The sequence below is a fragment of the Vicia villosa genome, linkage group LG7, assembly GCF_029867415.1.
Source record: "Vicia villosa cultivar HV-30 ecotype Madison, WI linkage group LG7, Vvil1.0, whole genome shotgun sequence".
Lineage (NCBI taxonomy): Eukaryota > Viridiplantae > Streptophyta > Magnoliopsida > Fabales > Fabaceae > Vicia > Vicia villosa.
Genome location: NC_081186.1, coordinates 52,709,696 through 52,724,650, shown reverse-complemented (window position 1 = coordinate 52,724,650; position 14,955 = coordinate 52,709,696). Strand labels below are relative to the sequence as shown.

The 14,955-nt window shown below is 31.5% G+C and overlaps 2 protein-coding genes across 3 annotated transcripts; both read right to left on the bottom strand.

Moving 5' to 3' along the window:
- Nucleotides 1-816: 816 nt before the first annotated feature.
- LOC131620576 (transcription factor bHLH71-like) lies at nt 817-2,955 on the bottom strand. The gene is made up of 3 exons (XM_058891701.1): nt 2,060-2,955; nt 1,403-1,828; nt 817-1,228 (listed from the first exon to the last, which is right to left on the bottom strand). Exons 1-3 carry the CDS (start codon nt 2,438-2,440, stop codon nt 1,130-1,132), a joined length of 906 nt encoding a protein of 301 aa, XP_058747684.1. The 5' UTR covers nt 2,441-2,955; the 3' UTR covers nt 817-1,129.
- A 1,083-nt stretch (nt 2,956-4,038) lies between these two features.
- LOC131620575 (uncharacterized protein At4g17910) lies at nt 4,039-10,177 on the bottom strand. Of its 2 annotated transcripts, none has more exons than XM_058891700.1 (16): nt 9,889-9,950; nt 9,760-9,805; nt 9,039-9,257; nt 8,821-8,942; nt 8,591-8,664; nt 8,381-8,456; nt 8,209-8,298; nt 7,608-7,681; nt 7,171-7,258; nt 6,071-6,197; nt 5,878-5,982; nt 5,662-5,788; nt 5,526-5,577; nt 5,389-5,433; nt 5,070-5,168; nt 4,039-4,976 (listed from the first exon to the last, which is right to left on the bottom strand). In XM_058891700.1, exons 4-16 carry the CDS (start codon nt 8,836-8,838, stop codon nt 4,824-4,826), a joined length of 1,128 nt encoding a protein of 375 aa, XP_058747683.1. In that variant the 5' UTR covers nt 8,839-8,942; nt 9,039-9,257; nt 9,760-9,805; nt 9,889-9,950; the 3' UTR covers nt 4,039-4,823. The 2 variants fall into 2 exon arrangements, with proteins under 2 accessions (XP_058747683.1, XP_058747682.1); XM_058891699.1 differs by lacking the exon at nt 9,039-9,257 and adding an exon at nt 10,020-10,177 and having other exon boundaries at nt 4,041-4,976; nt 9,889-9,952.
- Nucleotides 10,178-14,955: the final 4,778 nt, after the last annotated feature.

Below are 14,955 nucleotides of genomic sequence, written 5' to 3'. Positions count from 1 at the left end.
GTTTGTTCTTGCTTTGCTAGAACGTTGGAGGCCAGAAACACACACCTTCCATCTTCCGACAGGGGAGTGCACCATCACCCTTGAAGACGTCCATATGCTACTAGGCCTTCCTGTTGATGGTAAGGCAATTAATGGTTGTGTTATGCAGGCGAATAGCTTATGCCAAGAGGCACTTGGAATAGACTTGATAGAAGGAGCCGTTGGTGCTAGGGGGCAAGGTGTTAACCTCAAGAGGTTAAAGGATTATTATAAAAATTTTCACTTGAATGATGCGTCTCCCCAAGAGACCATACTGCAGAAAACTAGGTGTTACGTATTGTTGCTTATAGGAAACGTTTTGTTCCCAGATAGCACTGGTAACACGGTTAACTTTATGTATCTTCGTTTGCTAATGGATTTTAGTAGAGTTGGTCTGTACAGCTGGGGGTCTGCGGTACTGGCTACCTTGTACCAGTCACTATGCAAAAACGCGGTTGCTGAGTCCTGCACATTCTACGGATGCGCCCTGTTGGTGCAGGTGTGGGGGTGGTGGAGGATGCCCATACTGGCCCCGGTTAACAACGGTAGTTGGGACTTTCCGTATGCCTTGAGGTAAGTTTGTAGTATACCATTTTCTCTTTACACAATCTACTTCATTCTAACTAAATCATTATATTTTTGTTGTAGATATTGTGTGAAAAAAATGGACTTCACACGTAATCCTCGATCAAACATAACAATGTACCGAAAATGACTTTCTCAATCAATAAAATAAAAAATTCAAAAACAAGAAACAAAAATAGAAAATTTATGTCATAGATAATTATCACTCCCATGTTGCAAAATGACTTTCTTTTTATTCCATTGAACATGACACTACATCTAAACTGCAAACAAGATAAACTATGTCAGCATTTTTTTCCCATTAGGTTTCAACCTTAATTTGTTTAACTTTAGTGTTAATTAATAACCATTCCAAACAAACTACTGTAGCTAGGCACAAAGCATAATCAACAGCTACTATATAGCACTCTAAAGTTAACATTAACATTTCACACACCAAATTTACTAAAAAAAACAAATTCAAACCATCCACAAATACTAGTTGAGGGTTATTTTTGTCATTTTATTGAAATCATGCACCCTCAATTTAACAACATAGTGAAGCTTCTTCCTCAATTCTTCCAAGTAAATGATGAACTGCTGTTGCAATGCCATCTACTGAACCAAGTTGAAACCCTTCTTCAACCTTCATAAAATAAATAAATAAATCACAAATTATAAAACACAGACACAGACACCAGAACGACACCGACACACCTATTTTTAGAGGTGCCGGTGCTACAGAGATAAATGACAAATAAAAAAAAGTGAAAATATTTGTGATAATTTTCAGCATAAAGATGAATAGGTGCATGCATACCTTGGCACTGATAGAGTAGAAAACCAAAGGTTGTACGGTAGTGACATTGAGATGAAGAACGGTGAGAAAGAGAGTTTGAAAACCAGCAACCAGTTTAGTTAACTGTCCAGGTCTTGTTTTGGTGAGAATTCTAAGATTTGCATGAGTCTCGATTAATGTAACCTCGATATCGGCTATGGCAGCTTTGGTCTTGGATGTGTATTTGTTATTAGGAATTTGGGACCATGTGTACTGAGGATACACAAAAAACTGTGAAAATGGTGGTTTCATATTATTGAGATTTGAAACATTAGATGTTTCTTCGTTTTGTTGTAATGCTAGTTCTTGTTGCAAGAGTTGTAGCTTTCTTGCTTCAAGTGATTGCAAGATATGTTCTAGCTCCTTCACAAACTCTATGGCTCCACCAACTATTGAAGCTTGGTCACCCTAAAACAAAACATGTATGTTAGTTTAGTTCAGACACAGACACAGACATGATATTGATACGTCATCATCAATAATAATTTGAAAAAATAAATAAAATGAACATAATCACGACACTGGCACAGACACAGACACGTTTTCTTAAGAGGTGTCGGTGCTGCAGAGGTATAGCATTAGCATGCATGTTGATGAGAATGAATCTCCTAAATATGAAGAAAAAAGAAGAAAACTAACCCTTTGAACATAGGATTCGGGCATGAGAGATCGAAGAACGGCGAGATGTTCATTCATTTGTTTTCTCCGGTTTCTCTCGACTGTAATGTGAGTGATTCTCTGAGTCTCAGCTTCTTCTTTGTTCTTACAAACTCTTGGCTTCCTTCTCCTCTTCTTCCTCCCTTGCACAACTTGATCATTACTCATTGTTGTTTCATCTTGCTCCACAAATTCTCTTTTTCTGTTGTTCTGATCAAATATTGCACCTTCATAATATTGTTGCTCGTAGTTCATTCCATTTTCCAAGAAACTAGAGGACTCTATTGTATCATGATGATAAGAACTAGTACTACTAAATGGAGTTGCAGAAATAGTGTCATAGATAATAGTTTCCAAAGCCATTTTTCACTCTTCAACTCAACTATATCTTCATTTATAGCAAAACATATATATAAGAGTTGGTGAAGTTTTTTGAAGAGTGACAAAGAGGAAGAAGAAGAAGAGGGTAATAAAGAAGTAATAGTAATAGAGAATATATATTATATATATATATATATATAATAAGCACGTGAGAAGGTGCAGAAAAGGTGTAGTACTTTTCAGGAATCAGAAAGGTGTAGATAGTAAAATGAAAACACACCCTCCTATATTTTTTTTTTCTTTGATAATGCTTTGGTTTCTTCACTTCCTAAATTTTCATAGATGGTGTCACAGTCTTATGCCAATGAATAGAGAGAGTGTGGACCCAAATCTATATAGAAATATGCATAAAAACAATATAACACAAGCTGTGTAATAGCTACTTCTCACATTCAAATCTGTGTTGGAGTTTGTAGGAAATGAATGGATCTTGTACCTAAGATTCTCTTGTAAATAATTACTAGTTAAATTATTTTGTTTTTGTTTTAGACAAAGTACTATTGCATCTTATGGTGTACTATGTTCTACTTGTCAATGACATATATATGAAAAATTTTGGTTGTTAGTTACAGATAAATTATTAGTTAAGATGCTGTTTTCCATATCCTACTATTAAAAGTATCAATAATTTAGTTGTTTTTTATATGCATATATGCATTTGAACTCATCTTAGAGGTGTGCTTCTATTAGATAAGTTTTATTTTGATTGGTTTTGAGAGGGAAATAAATCCAAATTACCTAACAAGATTTGATCCATTTTGGTTTAATAGATTTTTGGATATGGAACCTATCCATTAGGTCAAAGTGCAGTTTTTGGATTGTTAGAAAAAATTAACATCAATAATTGAAACTTAAAACTATTAAAGGGAATTTAATGGAAATTGTTTGTCAATGGTTTTGTCTTTTGATTAAGGTGAATTTTTTAGCTTTCAATTTTAATAAGTCTTCTAATCTTTATCTAACAAAATCGGCTCACTAGCTAGTTTCAAAAATTACTGAATTTGATTTTAATTTTAACTTGATTAGGTAGGAGCGAATTCGATTCTAATTTAAATTTTAATCAAAATATATATATTCATAACCTCTATAACACGACAGTTTTGAAAAATATGTGTTAATATCGGAAAATGACACCGATATTTGTAATTATATTTAATTTGTATGTGTTAATGTCGGAAAATGACACCGATATTTGTAATTATATTTAATTTATTTTTTATTTAAATTATTATCGGTGTCGACGTGTCAATGTTCTTTTTTCAATGTTCATGTTCTATATAGCACTAACACCTCTAAAAAAGACACGTATGTGTCGGTGTCAGACACTTGTACCGATACTTTTGATTAAGTTTAATTTATTCATTTTTTTAAAATTATTATCGATGTCATCTTATCAGTATCGAAGTCGTGTTCGAAGTGTCCGTTCTTCATACTTCTTAATAAAATGTATCCCAAAATTTCAAACTTCTTTTAATCATTATCTCAACTAGTTCAAGTTATTGAACTACCCTCCCACCCCCTTTTCACAATTTATAATGTGAATTCAAATATTGCAAAGTCACTTCTTTCTAACATTGCAAAGCACAAAAAATTTGCATCATATATATTCATATATATCTATTAGTTAAATCCTTAAATCTAGCAATCAAAACGTTAACAATTATAATATTCAACTTGCCTTATTTCACAGTTTCTAATGTTCACTTCTCTCTTACTACTTCATCGGATAAATAAAAGCATTTTTGTTACTATTATAAACAATGTGCTCTGTCTCTCTGCAAGTTTTTAGATAATAAAAAAAAATGGAAATATTGCACAAACCACCAGAATTCAGGCTCATAGTGTGAGGATGAGGACACACCAAAAGACAGAAATTGAACTAGGACCATGGTCCAAACTGTCAGACTCTGCTGGATTAACCATGTGACTGTATGTAAGCTACCCTTCTCGAAAAAGCACATTGCATGCAGGTCCTCATCACTTGAGCTATATTACTCAGATCCCCATAATACAATTTTTCACCTTCTTTCTTGTTGTCCTAGAACATTGATGCTTCTTTTAACCCTTATAATCACCTTTTTCACTTTCCAGAGTTTTCAAAACTAGGTATGAAAATGAAACATATCAAACACACAAAAAACACTAAAGCATGAGTTGTTGTTAGTTGCATTCTTTGAGTGTGGTATGTCACTATCCATGCTGAAATAGCATGCCATTACATGTGAAGTGAAAAAGTAATCTTTTTTTTTGTGGTCAACGAGATGGTTATTTGTCCTTAATATGAAGTGTCATTAAGATAAGATTTGTCATTTTACTACCAATCATAGTTGTCACACGTTCTAGATTCAACAGATTACAACACACTTCACCAAAATTTTAACTTCATATCAAAATAATCAGCAATTCCAATAACAATTGATAAAATATAAGAATATAAAAGCAAGATAAAAAGAGCTGTGGTTGATGATGCAGAGAGGGTATCAACAGACAAGTTTACCAACCCGGTGAGGAGATTAGCCTGCATGAATTTATCAGAGGAAATTATAAAATTAAATCTTGTAGATAGATAGATAAGTCAAATATGATAGTTTCGACGGAATATATTGTTCACCAGAAGAAATGTAGCTAGTAAGTTCCGATTAAATGCTTCTTCGAGTACTGAAGTTTTAATTCCCGGAATAAGATCGGCCAGTGTTAGAATTGATAATAGCTGAAAAATGAGTGACACCCAGATTAAACATTCAACCAAATCCAATTAAGTATGTCAGATTTTTTCAAAAATATTCAATTCGATAATATAATTTAAACAATGATCAAAGATAGAGCCAGCAAAAGAATCCTAAAGTGATAACCACAATATAAGTTACAAAAGCCAGCACACTAAGTTAGACACTGATCCAATGAACAAAACAAAAGTGAGTGATAGTGACCTGTAAATTGTCAGCCACCACCAAAGTAACATATGGCAGGTTGCACTGCACAGAGTATCGATAATTAGTTAGTTTTCATCGAATAATACCAATAGAAAGCCCTTCCGAATAAGAAGTTATAACACGGTGAGACATACCGTTCTCCGTGAAATTCTTTCGACGTGCCTATCTAGAAGCACAGTTAATAACCTGATGGGCATCATATAATAAGTACAAGTTCAATTTGGTGGACTTCATTCAAAAGGATAAATAGGTTCTGGATTAAATTTTTACCAAAACAGGATTGCTAGAACCCAAACTCTCGTCCGAACCCATTTGCTACTTTTAATTGCAGAGGAATGGGTTCCAAAGATAAGATAGTTTCCTAAATGAACGCCGATAAGGTACATACCCCAATATCCTGTAGACATAACGAGATATTTGTAAGAAATATTATGAATCAGAAACGAAACTACATCATGATTGAAAAATGCAATGTGTAATTCTTACCAAATATGCTAAAAATCCCCTCCTTGTTTTGACTTATGATATCCGTTCCTCTTTCATTAGAAAGCAAGTAATGGTTTAAACCGTTCATCAAACTGAACTGATAACCTTTGAAACATGGATTGAATTTTATAAGGAATTAGATTTCAGAAAACATGACATTAGGTTGAGACAGAAAGAAGAAGAAAAAAAGTACCTACTAGGACTAGTGATCCAAAAACTCCAGAATATTGTGGGGGAATATTAATAAAGGATGTAAGGATCGAGATAGCAGCAAGCGTAAAGAAAAAGTTCCAATGCACACCATATTCACTCGTATGGACCTATTCGAAGGAAAAGGGTTACTTGCTTCCTTGAAAACATCATGAATTAGACAATTATAACTCAATTTGTAAGAATAAGGAAAGCATTTTACTGGCATCCGAAGAATGACTTTAATTAATGAATTATGCAATTAAAACGCAAACAATCTTATATGTTAAATGAGAGACTCTTAAACGTGAGGCACTAACTACCCCCCAAGTAACCACATATCTTCCTAAAAAAACCTCAACATGGCCTCTCTTTTTTGTTCTTCATATTTTTTAACACTTCAAAACACAAGTATATCATTTTACGTCAAGAACTAAAGTATTTCATTAGCTCCCCTTCTAGTCTTAATCTCATCATTTGAAACCAAACCCACAATTTCAATTGCATAAGTAACTTGTTAACCATCATTCGCTTAAAAAGAACACACAACATTAAGAACCATGTTCATGTTTTGAGAAAAAAATATGAACGTTAACTACTACTAATGCAAAAGCGTGTTGTCGTTGATGAGTCAAACAATGTACATAATTTGCATAAGGACAATTTTGAAGAAATCAAAGCTTGTTAATCATTTCACTCTTCATGCTGAATACTATCTCCACCATATCCTTAGCCCCAAATAGATCTTACGGCTCCAATGTTATTTCCACTAATGCACCCCTTTTCAAATAATACATTTGAAACAGTGTCTGATTTTCCTTGTAAAGATATAATGTAATCAATCATGAAAGTGTATCTAAATATAAGCCTGCTGAGTGCTGAGTGCTAATTACTCGAGCATTTCTCAAATTTCATAGTCTAAGCTCTTATACTCTCTATGTCTAAGCTTGTATAGTCTTTGAGAACTGCGTCATATAACATTAAAACTTTCAAAAAGATATCGATGATTAAACTTGTTAAAGCTAAATAAGATGCAGTATTAGCAAATGCATGTCAAATGTTTGTTGACACAGTTTCTAAGAATCTCAATGAATATAATCCCACCTGATAATCCACACCAGTTGTTGTAACAAGACGAAAAAATCCTAAGAAGATAAGTGGACTAGATGAAACTATTGCAGTCTTCCAGTTTCTGAAGCAAGTAAATAAATGCTGTTATCAGGGGAATGTAGAATGCATTATATTTGTGTAAGTTCATTCAAAAGGACACCAATGTCATTACAGAGCGTGTAAAAAGATTTAGTAAAGCAGCAATTTGATTTTCAGAAGCCTACCAGCATGTTCATGTTAATAATGCCTTTTTACCGATTGTAGGAGCTTATCGAAATTTCCTTAAGCACTCACTTAAAAAACTAATGATTAATCTACCTCAACGAAAAAGGCATTAGTACATCTAGGTAAACAAGATTCTTCTATTTCAGTAAACATAAACATACAACACACAACTATTTTTCGAAAGTTCATTTTCTAAACATACTTACACAGAAGCAATATTCCGCGCTTGACGAGAAACAAATGAATTTGCTAAAACAAATGCTCCAACTCCAAGATCCATCTGCAATGCAAAAGTAATGTCAAATCTCAGCAGAACAATCAAATTATTGACTATTCCTCTTATTAGCAACATAACAAAACAAAATTGATGCACCAAGTAGTATGTACAGATCAGAATCTATAACACAGTAGGTGAGAGAGAGGGGGTAGGAGATCAAAATTGCAACTTCGCATGATCAATAAATAGACGTAATTCATAAATTGAATAAAAAACTCATCTCTCCAAACCCTCACCCATTCCCTTTTTTCCTGCATTTACTTTATTTGTATATGCATTACTGACGCGATATGTAAGACAGTATATAGATTTATCAATAGAAGAGGACTATAGTGGAGGACCAGAAACCCTCTTGTATATATAGGAATTTGACCCTCAAAAGTTAATCAATCACTCCGTTGTTAGAGAAGTGTTGGATTAAGAAGCAAATAAAACATTTTATATGAAATTTTTTTAAACATCCTTTAGGTAAAGAATGTCTTTCAACTTTTCTCTTTTATTTTGAATATAGAACTGTCAAAGAAGCATACCAAACTAGCTCCGTATGTTTCAGTCTTCGCATATCTTCTAGGAAAGATTCTGAAATCAACAGCTAAGATGCACAAGATTGTTATAATCATCTGCAAAAGTATTTTTTTATCAACATAATAGCATATTAAATCAACACAATGGAATAAAGAATTCTATATTCACACTTCATACCACAATAACCCTGTAGGAAGTAATATATGCCCTAAAAGAATTGGGTTCTTCTAAAACAGGAGATGAACCACCAGGCCTGCAGTAAAAATTGTATGGAAATCAGCAATTACCCACTTCAAAATACGGCTCATGTGAAACTTTTGGTCGAACTTATTTATGTCATAAAGGTCTGTTCTTTAAAGAATTTAGCTAAACAAATTGAACAATTACCTCTTCACTGCAATATAAAGCAATGTTAAGATTGTGAATAAACTTGCTATTATATAGCTCCAGTCAGCAAGTACCTATAACCAATTTCATTGCACCAATTACAAAATAAAATGACTGGAATTTATTCAAAAAAAACTAGTTAGCAACATAACTACCACACAACAACAACAGCAACAAGAATTCAACTTTCAAGTGTCATGAAAACTTTTGATGTTACCGGGGACACTTACAGTGAAAAATAAGAGCATAGGAACAACTATGACAAGAAAATCCAGAGTCAATGTAGATAGGTAAGCTTTAAAACCCCTATGCTCAGATGGTGCATCGTCATTTTTCTTCTTCAGGGAGTTACCTATAAGTAAAAAAGAAAAAAAATAGGATTTTAGGCCATGTTTGGATAAACAGCTACAACAACAACAATCAATCAATCAATCAATTCATATCCTACTAAGTGAGGTCGGCTACATGGATCAACTTTCGCCATAATGTTCTATCCAGGACCATACTTCTATCCAAATTGTTAATCTCGGGATCTTTCTTAATAACTCCTCTTATAGTTTTTCCCAGTCTTCCTCTACCTCTAGCTGTTTGACGTCTCTCCATCTGATCTACTCTCTTTACCACAAAATCTACATATCTCCTCTCCAAATGCCCAAACCACCTAAGCCTAAACAATTCAATTAAGAAATTAAAGTGCTTATCATACTTCTGTATAAACTATTACTATAACAAAAATTAAAATAAAGTCAAACTGTTTTCATGTAAGCTATAAGTTGTTTTCATGACTATAAACTATTTTCATAAGCTATCCTATAAAGCTTATGGAAATAGCCTGAAAACAGTTTATACACAATTCATAAGTTGTTTCTAGAAGCTTTACCAAACAGTCTCCCAAATTCTTGTCCTAGTAGATATGCTAAAATAAGTCAGTCCAAACATACCCTAACCAGAAATTTAAAAGAAATTCACAGACCAGAAGTCTGCCACATTGTTGATGCAGTAGTCTCCACAACCGCATCAAATCGCAATTGCGGTGTGATTTAAAATCAGGCGTCCGGCCATATTATGAAACCACATTAGACAATTTCTACTATGTTTCTTCAAGTATTTTCATCAAAATTCAGAACTACAAAAACTCCAAAACTCAATTTGCGATGTAAGGGACTAACCAGATATGGGAATGGAGTTGAAGGAGTGGCGAATAAGTACCAAAATCTATAATCCAAACAGAAAATAAACATTGATCAGAAATCACGTTAGAATTAAGCTGAGATTATTATCATTGAGAATTGACTTACAGGGAGAGTTACTGTAAGAGCCGCGATTTCGAGCAAAGATGATCCGGTCAAATTGCTAACGAATCTGCAAAATTAAGAGAAAAATGAATGCTAATTGCTATGATTAAAGAGAGGTAAAGAGAGTAACTAACTGTTCTTTGAGTTGCTTGCTGGAGAGAGGAGTGTCCATGGTTTGGGTGGACGCAACGGTCGAGCAGCACCGCCGTAGCGGAGGGATAATAAAAATGTGTATCCGGTAACAATTGTCGCCGTTGTAAAAAAAAAAAAAAAAAACTAGTTTCAAAAAGAGTTAGAACATAGTTATGGTTTTTAATTTTTTTTTTTTTTTAAATCTGTATTATAATTACCTAAATTATACTACTCCGTTTTTTTTTTATTATCGTTTTAGCTAAAGTTCTTCGACTAAAATAATAGATTATTAAATTTTTTTTTATTATACTTTTATTTATTTTTTATTTTCAAATAAATTTAATCGTATATTCTCTTTTTTATTAATTAATTAAAAAATATATAATTAATTTTATGAAAATTGTGAAGGATAGTTATTGAAAAATAAGGATATAATTGAAAAATTATAACATCAAAGACACTTAAATAAAAATAAAAAATTTCTTCTAAAACAACATTTAAAAAGAAACGGGGTATTTTTGTACTAGCTGCTATATTTTGTTCATGAAATTAATATTTCATTTTGTTTTTAAATAATTTTAAATATTTTTGTTCATGAAAACAATTTTTGTAAGATGTGATAACGTGTAATATTTCAATTAGATTAATTTAGTTACCATATTATTTTATTGAAAAGAATAATAAATTAATGTTATAATCTTTTATTAAATAAGGTCACGCGTCTTAGCGGTCAAAGATGTTTCTATCTTTTTCTTTCTCGTATATTGATCTAAAAAAAAGCTTTTAGTTATGAATTTGTTGTTTCATTCACCAACGTCTCTCTTTCACCTCATTCTTTTACTATTTTTATCTCCACTACAATTTCTCGTGTTTAGGCTCTCTTTGGTAACACCAGAAAATGAGCTTTTAACTTTTCAGTTTATATCAACAAAAAAATTATGTTTGGTAACTGTCATTTAGCTTTTAACTTGTACAGTAGTTTTTTACTAGTTTTTAGTTTTTTTTTCTCAAAAGCTATTTAAAGTAGCTTTTAGCTTGTGACTTTTTATTTCATTTATACCGTTATTATTTTTAAAAAAATATAATTTTACCCATATATATATAATAGTTTTTGCGTTGTATAATTATATTCGTGTCAAGTAAAAAAAATCAATATTTAATATTTTTTTAACGATATTAAAATTACATACCTTGTAATTAATTTAGAGATAGTGTTTCTAATTTTTAAATTTGTGAAACATTAAGAGATTATTACGACGACGAAGATTCGTAATAATATTGGAGTGTACTGTAAAATAGACAATAAAATTATTTTTATTATTATTTTAGATTAATATAATTGAATTCAAAATCGTAATGATGTTAATTTATATATCTGATTAAATTTATATATAAATGTTATTATATAAGTTCATTTAAAAATTTATATATAATTGTTCGATATATTTTGCTGTTATTTTTAATTTTAATATATATTAATTTTTTTTGTATGTGTTTGCTACTATATGTATTTTTATTTTATAAAAATTAATTTAATTATATAATATAATGAGACTGTTAATTTCTTAATAAAGAATATTCTTTTATGTCATTTTGTATTCATCAACTAGTATAACAGCTAATTTAACAAACACTCAAATTAACTTATCAGCTATCAGCTACAAGTCACTACCAGCTAGTTTTACCAAACAGAGCCTTAATCTAAAAAAAACTTTTAGTTGTGAATTTGTTGTCTCTTTCATCCAACGTCTCTCTTTCACCTCATTCCTTTACCCTTTTTGTCTCCACTACAAATTCTCGTGTTTTAATCTTAAAAAAAAGTTTTTAGTTGCAAATTTGTTGTCTCTTTCATCCAACGTCTCTCTTTCACCTTATTTCTTTACCTTTTTTTGTCCACTACAAATGGCTTCTGAGTCACTGTCAATCTCGAGTAATCCTTCACATTTTATAAGTTTTGATCATCTTGTTGATCATAAAAACTCTAGTTATCTAATGTCATTGTGATGTTTATGTTAAATATCTTGTTGTCAATATGTTAAGAATGGTAAATTAATGAAATGATATTATTTTAGTCATTAGTTTACTTTTAAGGTTCTGCACATGTTAATATTATGGTTATGCTAATGCCAATTGACTTTTTCACTACTAATGGTGGTTATGCATTATGGTTATGTTATGCATTAATGGTTTTACTAATAGTCCATATATCAGTTAGGCGTTATGGTTCATGTTAAGCTGATTAGGGTTTTGTATTATGGTAATTGGTAACTGACTTATAATAAGTAATTGTTTTTTATTATGCTAATAGTGTTGCATTATAGTACTCATAAGCAATTGACTTATAATCGATATAATAGATGAAATTGTGATGTCAATAACAGTGATATCCTCACACTTTTTCATGTGTATGTTTATGTTTTTGCAATTTTTTCAATTTATTGTAATTTGATTTATTGTTTTGATTAATTTTTTTGTAACTTGATCATTCGTATAGATTGTACTTTGTATTTTCACTTACATTTAATAAACTAGATTTGATTCATTTCAATATGTTTTTAGTTGGTCAAAAATCAACATAAGCGTGGCTTGAATCACAAGTTAGAAAACTTAAATCGTGGTGTTTTTGATGCATGATTCAAATCAAAAATTAATTTGGAAATCAAGATTTTGGCTCCGTATTTCGAATTTGAATCAAGAAATTCCCTGACTCGAATCAAAAGACACCATGATTCGAATCATGATTCTCTTTGACTCGAATCATGAGAAAAATAAATTTCAAAAATTAACCATGATTTGAATCAAGTAATTGATTGACTTGAAGAATAGGTACCACATCATGATTTGAATTAAAGTTTGTCATTTCCCGATTTTATCACCTTGATTCAAGTCATTATTTTTTGTTATTCAAATTATAACTATATGATTTGACTCACCTCTGTGTTCATTTTTCTCTCACTTTTGTGTCTAAACTCTAGCACCTATATAAATTCTTTTGTCAATTTTCTCAAAAATGATTTGAAGAATCAATTATCACACATTTATAAAAACTTGTTGAGTGAGGTCTTTTATGATCAAATAAAATCAAATTTTCATATTTCCACAAATCTTGAGAAAACCCAATAGTGTTCTTCCTTTCACAAACACAATATCTCATTATTTCAACCATGTAACAAACTTTCTAGAATTTTGTTCTTGTGAGATCTAGATTGTGTTGTGTGAGATTCTTTAAAAAAAACCATGATCATCTTCAACCTTGAATTAATAAATCATCGTTGTGTTGCTCAACTATAAATATTGAGTGTGAGTGGTAGATCCAAGGTACATTAGAGAATTTAATGCCTTTTACGAATTTTTGTTGTGCATATCAAGATAAAGAATTATTGTGTGTTTATGGTATCATGAGATTGACATCCAGCAAAGAGAAACATAGGGATGGGGATATGTGTTTCCACATAGGGAATGAGACAAATATTTGGACGCATAAGGCCCATGATAAAAGGTGTAAGAATGTCATTATTTGGATTTGACAGGAAGGAGATAGCAACATTAACAAATTTAAAATCATCACCTGCTTCTAATTCATATAGCCTGTGCAATGACCTGGTGTAGGAAAGATCACAGATTTCAGTAAATTCTTCTAGAGACAAGGAGATAAGATGCTAATGTACCTCATAAATGATGATATTGTCTTTGTAGTTAAGATTAGAGTTAGAAATCTTTACTAGATTTCGAAACATCTCTTTTGGTACATTGCTAATGAAGTCCTTCAACACTGCTTGAAGGAAGACTTCGAAAATCTGACAATTTTCAAAGAACCCAAGATCTAAGGAGTGAGTTGCGAGAAGGTTCTTTGCAGCAAAATTCTGTTGAATATGTTCTCTAGATCTTACATTGAAAAATTATTAGAGAAATATGTCTGAACAACAGAGTTTCCAGAGGTTCTGACACTCTTAGGAGCCATTTAGTGATGAACTGATGATGAATAAAAACTAGAGTATCATTCAATAATAACTCATAAAACTCACAAAATAAACATGAACAAATACAAACAAGAAGAGAAGAAGATTTTAGATGAGATGAGAAAAGAGGGAGGGTGAGTTATCTTTTATATGCCATACTTAATCAATTAGTGGGACTTCTAATAGATTAAGAATTTAATGCAATATATTCGGATTGATTGATGTCGACGATAATTCTAGGGCCATTTAATCAATTAGACTATTAGAGTTAATCGATAAGGTGCCGCAAAAGTTTAATTTAAAATGTATCTAATTTATTAGCCTATTAAGGTTAATCGATTAGAAGCAGATTTTTCAGCTTTTTGGGGTCCATTTGGGTCTAGGATGCCTATGGGCTTAACTTATTCTTTCGGCGCCCTATTTCTTTTGGTTTTGCCATCCTTGTTAAAATTCTCATTTTCACCAACTAAAACATTAGTAAAAATCAAATAAATTCACAAGACACATAAATAACCACTTGCTATAGGTTTGATTAGAGTTTTCTGAATTTTATTCTTTATCAAGTGTTTTACCTCAAATTCTCAAGAGACTTTGAGGACTCCCTAATTGAATAGAAAGACATCACATCATCGATTTTCTATATCTCTGCATTGCTTGATATGAGAGTTGGTTCACATATCTCAAATAGTGATAAAACGGTATCATAAAAATTTTCATAAGAGTTCCTCAACCATTAAGATCATCAAAACCACCTAGTGGAACTCTCAAACCCATGCTTAGCACAACTTTTCTTAATTTACAATTAAGTCCTCGAAACTGTAAGGCATGCCTGTAAAACAAATAATATTTCTATTTTTGGTACCTAAATATTTTTGGGTCCTTTAAAGTTAGTAGATTTAAAATGTCTTGAATTATCCTCTATAGACCATCTTAAATTTCGCATTTTAGAAAAATAAAAAGTTTATAAAGGCCCAAGCTT

Bases quoted from the DNA above. Each gene is read 5' to 3' on its own strand.
- LOC131620576 (XM_058891701.1), bottom strand. From the start codon at position 2,440: ATGGCTTTGGAAACTATTATCTATGACACTATTTCTGCAACTCCATTT. The intron at 1,829-2,059 runs GTTAGTTTTCTT...GTTTTGTTTTAG, and splicing joins CCGAATCCTATGTTCAAAGG to GGTGACCAAGCTTCAATAGT. The intron at 1,229-1,402 runs GTATGCATGCAC...TATTTTATGAAG, and splicing joins TCTACTCTATCAGTGCCAAG to GTTGAAGAAGGGTTTCAACT.
- LOC131620575 (XM_058891699.1), bottom strand. From the start codon at position 10,057: ATGGACACTCCTCTCTCCAGCAAGCAACTCAAAGAACA. The intron at 9,806-9,888 runs GTAAGTCAATTC...TTTGGATTATAG, and splicing joins CTCTTACAGTAACTCTCCCT to ATTTTGGTACTTATTCGCCA. The intron at 4,977-5,069 runs GTGAACAATATA...AAATTCATGCAG, and splicing joins TACTAGCTACATTTCTTCTG to GCTAATCTCCTCACCGGGTT.